Source organism: Syngnathus typhle, linkage group LG1 (genome assembly GCF_033458585.1).
Source record: "Syngnathus typhle isolate RoL2023-S1 ecotype Sweden linkage group LG1, RoL_Styp_1.0, whole genome shotgun sequence".
Taxonomy (NCBI): Eukaryota; Metazoa; Chordata; class Actinopteri; order Syngnathiformes; family Syngnathidae; genus Syngnathus; species Syngnathus typhle.
The window spans coordinates 4,027,743-4,043,821 of NC_083738.1; the positions used below are offsets into that span (position 1 = coordinate 4,027,743).

A 16,079-nucleotide genomic window follows, 5' to 3' on the forward strand; every position below is an offset into this window, starting at 1 on the left:
ATTTATTGGATAATTTAAAAAATTTTAACAAATAAAAAACTGAAAAGTGGGGGTGCAATATTTATCGGCCCCTTTACTTTCAGTGCAGCAAACTCACTCCAGAAGTTCAGTGAGGATCTTTGAATGATCCAATGTTGTCCTAAATGACTGATGATGATAAATAGAATGCACCTGTCTGTAATCAAGTCTCCGTATAAATGCACCTGCTCTTTGATAGTCTCAGGGTTCTGTTTAAAGCGCAGAGAGAACCATGAAGACAAAGGAACACACCAGGCAGGTCCGAGATACTGTTGTGGAGAAGTTTAAAGCCGGATTTGGATACAAAAAGATTTCCCAAGCAATTATATTGAAATGGAAGGAGTATCAGACCACTGCAAATCTACCAAGACCTGGCCGTCCCTCCAAACTTTCATTTCAAACAAGAAGAAGACTGATCAGAGATGCAGCCAAGAGGCCCATGATCACTCTGGATGAACTGCAGATAACTACAGCTGAGGTGGGAGAGTCTGTCCATAGGACAACAATCAGTCGTGCACTGCACAAATCTGGCCTTTATAGAAGAGTGGGAAGAAGAAAGCCATTCCTCAAAGATATCCATAAAAAGTCTCGTTTAAAGTTTGCCACAAGCCACCTGGGAGACACACCAAACATGTGGAAGAAGGTGCTCTGGTCAGATGAAACCAAAATCGAACTTTTTGGCCACAATGCAAAACGATATGTTTGGCGTAAAAGCAACCCAGCTCATCACCCTGAACACACCATCCCCACTGTCAAACATGGTGGTGGCAGCATCATGGTTTGGGCCTGCTTTTCAGTGTTTTTTCACATATGCCATTCTCATCCCTGCAAACTCTACACATCATACAACCGAATGTATGGTCAGCAGAGAGCACAGAAGCAATTTGTTTATTTGGGCATTTAGGCTGCGCAAGTGAAATGAATAGTCACTAAAGTTTGGGGAGAGGAAATAATACATTATCTTTATTTGCAACACCGTTTGACTATGCGCGTTGAGTTTGAGCTGTATATTAATGGTGATTTTTTTTTTTTTATCGGCAGGGAGCAACAGTGAAACGGTTTGTTGTTTTAATCCGAACGCTTGGGACCTACAATTCCATCCTGTTGGTGTCCTGGCTTCCATTTCTGGTAGGAAAATGTATATTCTGCAAAAACACTCATTGTGCATTCATAGCCTGGCAACACACTTCTAATTGTGTGAAGGCGAAGGCCTTCACACTTATGTTATTCTACTCCATTCACTTTATTGTGTGAAGGCGAAGGCCTTCACACATATGTTATTCTACTCCATTTACTTTATTATTGTGTGAAGGCGAAGGCCTTCACACTTATGTTATTCTACTCCATTCACTTTATTGTGTGAAGGCGAAGGCCTTCACACATATGTTATTCTACTCCATTTACTTTATTATTATTATTATTATTGTGTGAAGGCGATGGCCTTCACACATATGTTATTCTACTCCATTTACTTTATTATTATTGTGTGAAGGCGAAGGCCTTCACACATATGTTATTCTACTCCATTTACTTTATTGTGTGAAGGCGAAGGCCTTCACACATATGTTATTCTACACCATTCTCTATTATTATTGTGTGAAGGCGAAGGCCTTCACACATATGTTATTCTACACCATTCTCTATTATTATTGTGTGAAGGCGAAGGCCTTCACACATATGTTATTCTACACCATTCTCTATTATTGTGTGAAGGCGGAGGCCTTCACACTTATGTTATTCTACACCATTCTCTATTATTATTATTGTGTGAAGGCGAAGGCCTTCACACATATGTTATTCTACTCCATTTACTTTATTGTGTGAAGGCGAAGGCCTTCACACATATGTTATTCTACACCATTCTCTATTATTATTGTGTGAAGGCGAAGGCCTTCACACTTATGTTATTCTACACCATTCTCTATTATTATTATTATTATTATTCTCTTTTATTCTCCACACTTTTTTGTCCAGTTTCATCTTCCGCATAATTCATCCGATTCACTCCATTCCACTTTTCACGTATTCCAAATATTCACGCGATGAGCGCTTCCATTTTTCTCGTTCCGAAAATTTTCCGTTTCCGCAAAATTCCCCAAATTCCGACAAATTTTTCCCCATTCATTCTTAATGGCACGTTCGACATTTCACATTTACGTCGTTCCAATTTGAAATTCACATCATTCAGCACATTCTAATCACATTCGGAAGGATTCTCGACATTCCCAAAATTCCCAAATTCGAAAATTTCTCGTTTTCACGTTAAAAATTCCGACAAATTTTCACAAAATTTCGTTTTTCACCTCTAACTTCTACATTTTTCAACCGATTCAACTCGTTCCAACTTTCAACTGTTCATCTTTTGCCTACCTATTCCACAACGTCCCACTTACCAAAAACTTCACATCTTTTATTTTGAAATTCAACCAAAATTCTCTAAAATTTCGTTTTTCTACTCTAATTTCTACATTTTTCAACCGATTCAACCCATTCCAACTTTCAACTGTTCATCATTTTTCTACCGATTCCACAACTTCCCACTTACCAAAAGCTTCACATCTTTTATTTTGAAATTCACACCCAATTCCTTTTCCCTTCTCATTTCTACATTTTTCAACCGATTCAACCCATTCCAACTTTCAACTGTTCATCATTTTTCTACCTATTCCACAACTTCCCACTTACCAAAAACTTCACATCTTTTATTTTGAAATTCACACCCAATTTCCTTTTCCCTTCTCATTTCTACATTTTTCAACCGATTCAACCCATTCCAACTTTAAACTGTTCATCATTTTTCTACCTATTCCACAACTTCCCACTTACCAAAAACTTCATCTTTTATTTTGAAATTCAACCAAAATTCTCTCAAATTCCGTTTTTGTACTCTAATTTCTACATTTTTCAACCGATTCAACCCATTCCAACTTTCAACTGTTCATCATTTTTCTACCTATTCCACAACTTCCCAAAAAACTTCACATCTTTTATTTTGAAATTCACACCCAATTCCTTTTTCCCTTCTCATTTCTACATTTTTCAACCGATTCAACCCATTCCAACTTTCAACTGTTCATCATTTTTCTACCTATTCCACAACTTCCCACTTACCAAAAACTTCACATCTTTTATTTTGAAATTCACACCCAATTCCCTTTTCCCTTCTCATTTCTACATTTTTCAACCGATTCAACCCATTCCAATTTTCAACTGTTCATCATTTTTCTACCTATTCCACAACTTCCCACTTACCAAAAACTTCACATCTTTTATTTTGAAATTTACACTCAATTCCCTTTTCCCTTCTCATTTCTACATTTTTCGACCGATTCAACCCATTCCAAATGCATTCACCTTATGCTTCCCACATTCACTCCCATTCACCCCCACTTCCACTACGCTTAAACATTCAACCCTTGACCCCCAATCCCAGTGTGGCGGCCATCTTGGATTGACCCTCAAGTGCCCCCAATGAACCCAAAATGAACCGGAAGTGCCCCAAATCAAACCGAAAGTGACCCCAAATAGACCGGAAGTGACCTCAGGTAAACCGGAAGTGACCCCAAATCAAACCGGAAGTGACCCCAAATGTACCGGAAGTGACCTTTTTAGACCGGAAATGACCCCTAATAAACCGGAAGTGACCTCAGACGAACCGGAAGTGACCCAAATTAAACCGGAAGTGACCCAAATAAACCGGAAGTGACCCCAAATAGACCGGAAGTGACCTCTGGTACACCGGAAGTGACCCCAAATCAAACCGGAAGTGACCCCAAATGAACCGGAAGTGACCTATTTAGACCGGAAATGACCCCAAATAAACCGGAAGTGACCTCAGCTAAACCGGAAGTGACCTGTTTTAAACCGGAAGTGACCCAAATAAACCGGAAGTGACCCAAACTAGACCGGAAGTGACCCGAATCAAACCGGAAGTGACCTTATTTCAACACTGAGTGGCCCAAATAGCTACATTTGCGCTAACTTTTTCGTTTTTTGTCTGATTTAACCCGTTTCAACTTTCAACTGTACATCTTTTGCCTACCTATTCCACAACTTCCCACTTACCAAAAATTCCAAATTCGAAATTCAACCAAATTCTCCAAAATTTCGTTTTTCTACTCTAATTTCTACATTTTTCAACCGATTCAACCCATTCCAACTTTCAACTGTTCATCTTTTGCCTACCTATTCCACAACTTCCCACTTACAAAATATTCCAAACTTTCAATTTTGAAATTCACCACAAATTCTCCAAATATTCTACATTTCTCAAGTAATTCAACACGTTTCAACATCGTTCGGCAGCATTCCCCGAAAAAGTTATTCATACATTTCGCCTTCACACGCAATTTCTCCAGAAATTGCAAAATTCTAGTTATTATTATTATTCTCTTTTATTCTCCACACTTTTTTGTCCACTTTCATCTTCCACATAATTCATCCGATTCACTCCATTCCACTTTCCACGTATTCCAAATATTCACGCGATGAGCGCTTCCATTTTTCTCGTTCCGAAAATTTTCCGATTCCGCAAAATTCCCAAAATTCCGACAAATTTTTCCCCATCCATTCTTAATGGCACATTCGACATTTCACAAAATTTCGTTTTTCACCTCTAACTTCTACATTTTTCAACCGATTCAACCCATTCCAACTTTCAACTGTTCATCTTTTGCCTACCTATTCCACAACTTCCCACTTACCAAAAATTCCAAATTTTCAAATTTGAAATTCAACCAAAATTCTCTCAAATTCCGTTATTCCACTCTAATTTCTACATTTTTCAACCGATTCAACCCGTTCCAACTTTCAACTGTTCATCTTTTGCCTACCTATTCCACAACTTCCCACTTACCCAAAATTCCAAATTTTCAAATTTGAAATTCAACCAAAAATCTCCAAAATTCCGTTTTTCGACTCTAATTTCTACATTTTTCAACCGATTCAACCCATTCCAACTTTCAACTGTTCATCTTTTGCCTACCTATTCCACAACTTCCCACTTACCAAAAATTCCACATTTTCAAATTTGAAATTCAACCAAAATTCTCTAAAATTCCGTTTTTCTACTCTAATTTCTACATTTTTCGACCGATTCAACCCATTCCAAATGTATTCACCTTATGCTTCCCACATTCACTCCCATTCACCCCCACTTCCACTACGCTTACACATTCAACCCTTGACCCCCAATTCCAGTGTGGCGGCCATCTTGGATTGACCCTAAAGTGCCCCCAATGAACCCAGAATGAACCGGAAGTGCCCCAAATCAAACCGAAAGTGACCCCAAATAGACCGGAAGTGACCTCAGGTAAACCGGAAGTGACCCCAAATCAAACCGGAAGTGACCCCAAATGTACCAGAAGTGACCTTTTTAGACCGGAAATGACCCCTAATAAACCGGAAGTGACCTCAGACGAACCGGAAGTGACCCAAATTAAACCGGAAGAGACCCAAATAAACCGGAAGTGACCCCATATAGACCGGAAGTGACCCCAAATAGACCGGAAGTGACCTCTGGTAAACCGGAAGTGACCCCAAATCAAACCGGAAATGACCCCAAATGTACCGGAAGTGACCTTTTTAGACCGGAAATGATTCTAATAAACCGGAAGTGACCTCAGACGAACCGGAAGTGACCCAAATTAAACCGGAAGTGACCCAAATAAACCGGAAGTGACCCCAAATAGACCGGATGTGACCCCAAATAGACCGGAAGTGACCTCTGGTAAACCGGAAGTGACCCCAAATCAAACCGGAAGTGACCCCAAATGAACCGGAAGTGACCTTTTTAGACCGGAAGTGACCCCAAATAAACCGGAAGTGACCTCAGGTAAACCGGAAGTGACCTATGTTAAACCGGAAGTGTCCCAAATAAACCGGAAGTGACCCAAATTAGACCGGGAGTGACCCGAATAAAACCGGAAGTGGCCTTATTTCAACACTAAGTGCCCCAAATAGCTACATTTGCGCTAACGTCTTCGTTTTTTGTCCGATTTAACCCGTTTCAACATTTTTACCCCAAAAGTGAACCTCCTGAGGCCGTTTTTTTTTGTTTTGTTCCAAATTTAGAAAGATTTTGGCGCAATTGTTTTTTTTTATTTTCCCATTCATTCTCTATGGGGATTCAACATTTGCTCTAACTTCTACATTTTTTAACTGATTCAACCCGTTCCAACTTTCAACTGTACATCTTTTGCCTACCTATTCCACAACTTCCCACTTACCAAAAATTCGAAATTTGAAATTCAACCAAATTCTCCAAAATTTCGTTTTTCTACTCTAATTTCTACATTTTTCAACCGATTCAACCCATTCCAACTTTCAACTGTTCATCTTTTGCCTACCTATTCCACAACTTCCCACTTACCAAATATTCCAAACTTTCGATTTTGAAATTCACTACAAATTCTCCAAATATTCTACATTTCTCAAGTAATTCAACACGTTTCAACATCGTTCGGCAGCATTCCCCGAAAAAGTTATTCATACATTTCGCCTTCACACGCAATTTCTCCAGAAATTGCAAAATTCTAGTTGTGTGAAGGCGAAGGCCTTCACACATATGTTATTCTACTCCATTTACTTTATTATTATTATTATTATTATTATTATTCTATTTTATTCCCGCCACTTTTTTGTCCCGCTTCTTCTTCCACAAAATTCATCCGATTCACTCCATTCCACTTTTCACGTATTCCAAATATTCACGACATGAGCGCTTGTATTTTTCTCATTCCGAAAATTTTCCGATTCCGCAAGATTCCCAAAATTCCGACAAATTTTTCCCCATCCATTCTTAATGGCACATTCCACATTTCACAAAATTTCGTGTTTCACCTCTAACTTCTACATTTTTCAACCGATTCAACCCATTCCAACTTTCAACTGTTCATCTTTTGCCTACCTATTCCACAACTTCCCACTTACCAAAAATTCCAAATTCTCAAATTTGAAATTCAACCAAAATTCTCTCAAATTCCGTTATTCCACTCTAATTTCTACATTTTTCAACCGATTCAACCCATTCCAAATGCATTCACCTTATGCTTCCCACATTCACTCCCATTCACCCCCACTTCCACTACGCCTACACATTCAACCCTTGACCCCCAATTCCAGTGTGGCGGCCATCTTGGATTGACCCTCAAGTGCCCCCAATGAACCCAAAATGAACCGGAAGTGCCCCAGATCAAACCGAAAGTGACCCCAAATAGACCGGAAGTGACCTCAGGTAAACCGGAAGTGACCCCAAATCAAACCGGAAGTGACCCCAAATGTACCGGAAGTGGCCTTTTTAGACCGGAAATGACCCCTAATAAACCGGAAGTGACCTCAGACGAACCGGAAGTGACCCAAATTAAACCGGAAGTGACCCAAATAAACCGGAAGTGACCCCAAATAGACCGGAAGTGACCCCAAATAGACCGGAAGTGACCTCAGGTAAACCGGAAGTGACCCCAAATCAAACCGGAAGTGACCCAAAATGAACCGGAAGTTACCTTTTTAGACCGGAAATGACCCCAAATAAACCGGAAGTGACCTCAGCTAGACCGGAAGTGACCTGTTTTAAACCGGAAGTGACCCAAATAAACCGGAAGTGACCCCAAATAGACCGGAAGTGACCCCAAATAGACCGGAAGTGACCTCTGGTAAACCGGAAGTGACCCCAAATCAAACCGGAAGTGACCCCAAATGAACCGGAAGTGACCTTTTTAGACCGGAAATGACCCAAAATAAACCGGAAGTGACCTCAGCTAAACCGGAAGTGACCGATTTTAAACCGGAAGTGACCCAAATAAACCGGAAGTGACCCAAATTACACCGGAAATGACCCGAATCAAGCCGGAAGTGACCTTATTTCAACACTAAGTGCCCCAAATGGCTACATTTGCGCTAACGTCTTCGTTTTTTGTCCGATTTAACCCGTTTCAACATTTTTACCCCAAAAGTGAACCTCCTGAGGCCGTTTTTTTTGGTTTTGTTCCAAATTTAGAAAGATTTTGGCGCAATTGCTTTTTTTTATTTTCCCATTCATTCTCTATGGGGATTCAACATTTGCTCTAACTTCTACATTTTTTAACTGATTCAACCCGTTCCAACTTTCAACTGTTCATCTTTTGCCTACCTATTCCACAACTTCCCACTTACCAACAATTCCAAATTTAAAATTCAACCAAATTCTCCAAAATTTCGTTTTTCTACTCTAACTTCTACATTTTTCTACCGATTCAACCCATTCCAACTTTCAACTGTTCATCTTTTGCCTACCTATTCCACAACTTCCCACTTATCAAATATTCCAAACTTTCAATTTTGAAATTCACCACAAATTCTCCAAATATTCTACATTTCTCAAGTAATTCAACACGTTTCAACATCGTTCGGCAGCATTCCCCGAAAAAGTTATTCATACATTTCGCCTTCACACGCAATTTCTCCAGAAATTGCAAAATTCTAGTTATTATTATTATTCTATTTTATTCCCGCCACTTTTTTGTCCCGCTTCTTCTTCCACAAAATTCATCCGATTCACTCCATTCCACTTTTCACGTATTCCAAATATTCACGACATGAGCGCTTGTATTTTTCTCATTCCGAAAATTTTCCGATTCCGCAAAATTCCCAAAATTCCGACAAATTTTTCCCCATCCATTCTTAATGGCACATTCCACATTTCACAAAATTTCGTTTTTCACCTCTAACTTCTACATTTTTCAACCGATTCAACCCATTCCAACTTTCAACTGTTCATCTTTTGCCTACCTATTCCACAACTTCCCACTTACCAAAAATTCCAAATTTTCAAATTTGAAATTCAACCAAAATTCTCTCAAATTCTGTTTTTCTACTCTAATTTCTACATTTTTCAACCGATTCAACCCATTCCAACTTTCAACTGTTCATCTTTTGCCTACCTATTCCACAACTTCCCACTTACCAAAAATTCCAAATTTTCAAATTTGAAATTCAACCAAAATTCTCCAAAATTCAGTTTTTCCACTCTAATTTCTACATTTTTCAACCGATTCAACCCATTCCAACTTTCAACTGTTCATCTTTTGCCTACCTATTCCACAACTTCCCACTTACCAAAAATTCCGAACTTTCACATTTGAAATTCAACCAAATTCTCCAAAATTTCGTTTTTCCACTCTAATTTCTACATTTTTCGACCGATTCAACCCATTCCACATTTATTCCCTTTATTCATCTTATGCTTACCACATTCACTCCCATTCACCCCCACTTCCACTATGCTTACACAATTCAACCCTTGACCCCCAATTCCAGTGTGGCGGCCATCTTGGATGACCCTGAAGTGCCACCAATGAACCCAGAATGAACCGGAAGTGCCCCAAATCAAACCGAAAGTGACCCCAAATAGACCGGAAGTGACCTCAGGTAAACCGGAAGTGACCCCAAATCAAACCGGAAGTGACCCCAAATGTACCGGAAGTGACCTTTTTAGACCGGAAATGACCCCTAATAAACCGGAAGTGACCTCAGACGAACCGGAAGTGACCCAAATTAAACCGGAAGTGACCCAAATAAACCGGAAGTGACCCCAAATAGACCGGAAGTGACCCCAAATAGACCGGAAGTGACCTCTGGTAAACCGGAAGTGACCCCAAATCAAACCGGAAGTGACCCCAAATGAACCGGAAGTGACCTTTTTAGACCGGAAATGACCCCAAATAAACCGGAAGTGACCCCAAATCAAACCGGAAGTGACCCCAAATGAACCGGAAGTGACCTTTTTAGACCGGAAATGACCCCAAATAAACCGGAAGTGACCTCAGCTTAACCGGAAGTGACCTGTTTTAAACCGGAAGTGACCCAAATAAACCGGAAGTGACCCAAACTAGACCGGAAGTGACCCGAATCAAACCGGAAGTGACCTTATTTTAACACTGAGTGGCCCAAATAGCTACATTTGCGCTAACTTTTTCGTTTTTTGTCTGATTTAACGCGTTTCAACATTTTTACCCCAAAAGTGAACCTCCTGAGGCCGTTTTTTTTGTTTAGTTCCAAATTTAGAAAGATTTTGGCGCAATTGCTTTTTTTTATTTACCCATTCATTCTCTATGGGGATTCAACATTTGCTCTAACTTTTACATTTTTTAACTGATTCAACCCGTTCCAACTTTCAACTGTACATCTACCTATTCTACAACTTCCCACTTGCCAAAAATTCCAAATTCGAAATTCAACCAAATTCTCCAAAATTTCGTTTTTCTACTCTAATTTCGACATTTTTCAACCGATTCAACCCATTCCAACTTTCAGCTGTTCATCTTTTGCCTACCTATTCCACAACTTCCCACTTACCAAATATTCCAAACTTTCAATTTTGAAATTCACCACAAATTCTCCAAATATTCTACATTTCTCAAGTAATTCAACACGTTTCAACATCGTTCGGCAGCATTCCCCAAAAAGGTTATTCATACATTTCGCCTTCACACGCAATTTCTCCAGAAATTGCAAAATTCTAGTTGTGTGAAGGCGAAGGCCTTCACACATATGTTATTCTACTCCATTTACTTTATTATTATTATTATTCTATTTTATTCCCGCCACTTTTTTGTCCCGCTTCTTCTTCCACAAAATTCATCCGATTCACTCCATTCCACTTTTCACGTATTCCAAATATTCACGACATGAGCGCTTGTATTTTTCTCATTCCGAAAATTTTCCGATTCCGCAAAATTCCCAAAATTCCGACAAATTTTTCCCCATCCATTCTTAATGGCACATTCCACATTTCACAAAATTTCGTTTTTCACCTCTAACTTCTACATTTTTCAACCGATTCAACCCATTCCAACTTTCAACTGTTCATCTTTTGCCTACCTATTCCACAACTTCCCACTTACCAAAAATTCCAAATTTTCAAATTTGAAATTCAACCAAAATTCTCTCAAATTCTGTTTTTCTACTCTAATTTCTACATTTTTCAACCGATTCAACCCATTCCAACTTTCAACTGTTCATCTTTTGCCTACCTATTCCACAACTTCCCACTTACCAAAAATTCCAAATTTTCAAATTTGAAATTCAACCAAAATTCTCCAAAATTCAGTTTTTCCACTCTAATTTCTACATTTTTCAACCGATTCAACCCATTCCAACTTTCAACTGTTCATCTTTTGCCTACCTATTCCACAACTTCCCACTTACCAAAAATTCCGAACTTTCACATTTGAAATTCAACCAAATTCTCCAAAATTTCGTTTTTCCACTCTAATTTCTACATTTTTCGACCGATTCAACCCATTCCACATTTATTCCCTTTATTCATCTTATGCTTACCACATTCACTCCCATTCACCCCCACTTCCACTATGCTTACACAATTCAACCCTTGACCCCCAATTCCAGTGTGGCGGCCATCTTGGATGACCCTGAAGTGCCACCAATGAACCCAGAATGAACCGGAAGTGCCCCAAATCAAACCGAAAGTGACCCCAAATAGACCGGAAGTGACCTCAGGTAAACCGGAAGTGACCCCAAATCAAACCGGAAGTGACCCCAAATGTACCGGAAGTGACCTTTTTAGACCGGAAATGACCCCTAATAAACCGGAAGTGACCTCAGACGAACCGGAAGTGACCCAAATTAAACCGGAAGTGACCCAAATAAACCGGAAGTGACCCCAAATAGACCGGAAGTGACCCCAAATAGACCGGAAGTGACCTCTGGTAAACCGGAAGTGACCCCAAATCAAACCGGAAGTGACCACAAATGAACCGGAAGTGACCTTTTTAGACCGGAAGTGACCCCAAATAAACCAGAAGTGACCTCAGCTAAACCGGAAGTGACCTGTTTTAAACCGGAAGTGACCCAAATAAACCGGAAGTGACCCAAATTAGACCGGAAATGACCCGAATCAAACCGGAAGTGACCTTATTTCAACACTAAGTGCCCCAAATAGCTACAATTGCTAACTTTTTCGTTTTTTGTCCGATTTAACCCGTTTCAACATTTTTACCCCAAAAGTGAACCTCTTGAGGCCGTTTTTTGTTTTTTTTCCAAATTTAGAAAGATTTTGGCGCAATTGCTTTTTTTATTTTCCCATTCATTCTCTATGGGGATTCAACATTTGCTCTAACTTCTATATTTTTCAACTGATTCAACCCGTTCCAACTTTCAACTGTACATCTTTTGCCTGCCTATTCCACAACTTCCCACTTACCAAAAATTCCAAATTCGAAATTCAACCAAATTCTCCAAAATTTCGTTTTTCTACTCTAATTTCTACATTTTTCAACCGATTCAACCCATTCCAACTTTCAGCTGTTCATCTTCTGCCTACCTATTCCACAACTTCCCACTTACCAAATATTCCAAACTTTCAATTTTGAAATTCACCACAAATTCTCCAAATATTCTACATTTCTCAAGTAATTCAACACGTTTCAACATCGTTCGGCAGCATTCCCCGAAAAAGTTATTCATACATTTCGCCTTCACACGCAATTTCTCCAGAAATTGCAAAATTCTAGTTATTATTATTATTCTATTTTATTCCCGCCACTTTTTTGTCCCGTTTCATCTTTCACATAATTCATCCGATTCACTCCATTCCACTTTTCACGTATTCCAAATATTCACGACATGAGCGCTTGTATTTTTCTCATTCCGAACATTTTCCGATTCCGCAAAATTCCCAAAATTCCGACAAATTTTTCCCCATCCATTCTTAATGGCACATTCGACATTTCACAAAATTTCGTTTTTCACCTCTAACTTCTACATTTTTCAACCGATTCAACCCATTCCAACTTTCAACTGTTCATCTTTTGCCTACCTATTCCACAACTTCCCATTTACTAAAAATTCCAAATTTTCAAATTTGAAATTCAACCAAAATTCTCTCTAATTCCGTTATTCCACTCTAATTTCTACATTTTTCAACCGATTCAACCCATTCCAACTTTCAACTGTTCATCTTTTGCCTACCTATTCCACAACTTCCCACTTACCAAAAATTCCAAATTCTCAAATTTGAAATTCAACCAAAATTCTCTAAAATTTCGTTTTTCTACTCTAATTTCTACATTTTTCGACCGATTCAACCCATTCCAAATGCATTCACCTTATGCTTCCCACATTCACTCCCATTCACCCCCACTTCCACTACGCTTACACATTCAACCCTTGACCCCCAATTCCAGTGTGGCGGCCATCTTGGATTGACCCTCAAGTGCCCCCAATGAACCCAAAATGAACCGGAAGTGCCCCAAATCAAACCGAAAGTGACCCCAAATAGACCGGAAGTGACCTCAGGTAAACCGGAAGTGACCCCAAATCAAACCGGAAGTGACCCCAAATGTACCGGAAGTGACCTTTTTAGACCGGAAATGACCCCTAATAAACCGGAAGTGACCTCAGACGAACCGGAAGTGACCCAAATTAAACCGGAAGTGACCCAAATAAACCGGAAGTGACCCCAAATAGACCGGAAGTGACCCCAAATAGACCGGAAGTGACCTCTGGTAAACCGGAAGTGACCCCAAATCAAACCGGAAGTGACCACAAATGAACCGGAAGTGACCTTTTTAGACCGGAAGTGACCCCAAATAAACCGGAAGTGACCTCAGCTAAACCGGAAGTGACCTGTTTTAAACCGGAAGTGACCCAAATAAACCGGAAGTGACCCAAACTAGACCGGAAGTGACCCGAATCAAACCGGAAGTGACCTTATTTCAACACTGAGTGGCCCAAATAGCTACATTTGCGCTAACTTTTTCGTTTTTTGTCTGATTTAACCCCTTTCAACATTTTTACCCCAAAAGTGAATCTCCTGAGGCCGTTTTTTTTGTTTTGTTCCAAATTTAGAAAGATTTTGGCGCAATTGCTTTTTTTTATTTTCCCATTCATTCTCTATGGGGATTCAACATTTGCTCTAACTTCTACATTTTTTAACTGATTCAACCCGTTCCAACTTTCAACTGTACATCTTTTGCCTACCTATTCCACAACTTCCCACTTACCAAAAATTCGAAATTCAACCAATTTCTCCAAAATTTCGTTTTTCTACTCTAATTTCTACATTTTTCAACCGATTCAACCCATTCCAACTTTCAACTGTTCATCTTTTGCCTACCTATTCCACAACTTCCCACTTACCAAATATTCCAAACTTTCAATTTTGAAATTCACCACAAATTCTCCAAATATTCTACATTTCTCAAGTAATTCAACACGTTTCAACATCGTTCGGCAGCATTCCCCGAAAAAGTTATTCATACATTTCGCCTTCACACGCAATTTCTCCAGAAATTGCAAAATTCTAGTTATTATTATTATTCTCTTTTATTCTCCACACTTTTTTGTCCAGTTTCATCTTCCACACAATTCATCCGATTCACTCCATTCCACTTTCCACGTATTCCAAATATTCACGCGATGAGCGCTTCCATTTTTCTCGTTCCGAAAATTTTCCGATTCCGCAAAATTCCCCAAATTCCGACAAATTTTTCCCCATTCATTCTTAATGACACATTCGACATTTCACATTTACGTCGTTCCAATTTGAAATTCACATCATTCAGCACATTCTAATCGCATTCGGAAGGATTCTCGACATTCCCAAAATTCCCAAATTCGAAATTTTCACGTTTTCACGTTAAAAATTCCGACAAATTTTCGCAAAATTTTGTTTTTCACCTCTAACTTCTACATTTTTCAACCGATTCAACTCGTTCCAACTTTCAACTGTTCATCTTTTGCCTACCTATTCCACAACGTCCCACTTACCAAAAACTTCACATCTTTTATTTTGAAATTCAACCAAAATTCTCTAAAATTTCGTTTTTCTACTCTAATTTCTACATTTTTCAACCGATTCAACCCATTCCAACTTTCAACTGTTCATCATTTTTCTACCGATTCCACAACTTCCCACTTACCAAAAGCTTCACATCTTTTATTTTGAAATTCACACCCAATTCCTTTTTCCCTTCTCATTTCTACATTTTTCAACCGATTCAACCCATTCCAACTTTCAACTGTTCATCATTTTTCTACCTATTCCACAACTTCCCACTTACCAAAAACTTCACATCTTTTATTTTGAAATTCACACCCAATTCCCTTTTCCCTTCTCATTTCTACATTTTTCAACCCATTCAACCCATTCCAACTTTCAACTGTTCATCATTTTTCTACCTATTCCACAACTTCCCACTTACCAAAAACTTCACATCTTTTATTTTGAAATTTACACTCAATTCCCTTTTCCCTTCTCATTTCTACATTTTTCGACCGATTCAACCCATTCCAAATGCATTCACCTTATGCTTCCCACATTCACTCCCATTCACCCCCACTTCCACTACGCTTACACATTCAACCCTTGACCCCCAATTCCAGTGTGGCGGCCATCTTGGATTGACCCTCAAGTGCCCCCAATGAACCCAAAATGAACCGGAAGTGCCCCAAATCAAACCGAAAGTGACCCCAAATAGACCGGAAGTGACCTCAGGTAAACCGGAAGTGACCCCAAATCAAACCGGAAGTGACCCCAAATGTACCGGAAGTGACCTTTTTAGACCGGAAATGCCCCCTAATAAACCGGGAGTGACCTCAGACGAACCGGAAGTGACCTCAGACGAACCGGAAGTGACCCGAATTAAACCGGAAGTGACCCCAAATAGACCGGAAGTGACCCAAATAGACCGGAAGTGACCTCAGGTAAACCGGAAGTGACCCCAAATCAAACCGGAAGTGACCCCAAATGTACCGGAAGTTACCTTTTTAGACCGGAAATGACCCCAAATAAACCGGAAGTGACCTCAGCTAAACCGGAAGTGACCTGTTTTAAACCGGAAGTGACCCAAATAAACCGGAAGTGACCCAAATTAGACCGGAAATGACCCGAATCAAGCCGGAAGTGACCTTATTTCAACACTAAGTGCACCAAATAGCTACATTTGCGCTAACGTCTTCGTTTTTTGTCCGATTTAACACGTTTCAACATTTTTACCCCAAAAGTGAACCTCCTGAGGCCGTTTTTTTTGGTTTTGTTCCAAATTTAGAAAGATTTTGGCGCA

The 16,079-nt window shown here is 39.5% G+C and overlaps 1 protein-coding gene across 1 annotated transcript in view; it reads left to right on the plus strand.

The window, feature by feature from the left end:
* The window catches only part of rnf103 (ring finger protein 103), an 89,170-nt gene that overhangs the window by 25,321 nt on the left and 47,770 nt on the right, over nucleotides 1–16,079 (plus strand). Inside the window, exon 6 of the mRNA XM_061287439.1 lies at nucleotides 1,060–1,146. Coding sequence (XP_061143423.1) covers nucleotides 1,060–1,146 — 87 coding nt within the window. The remainder of the gene's footprint in view (nucleotides 1–1,059; nucleotides 1,147–16,079) is intronic.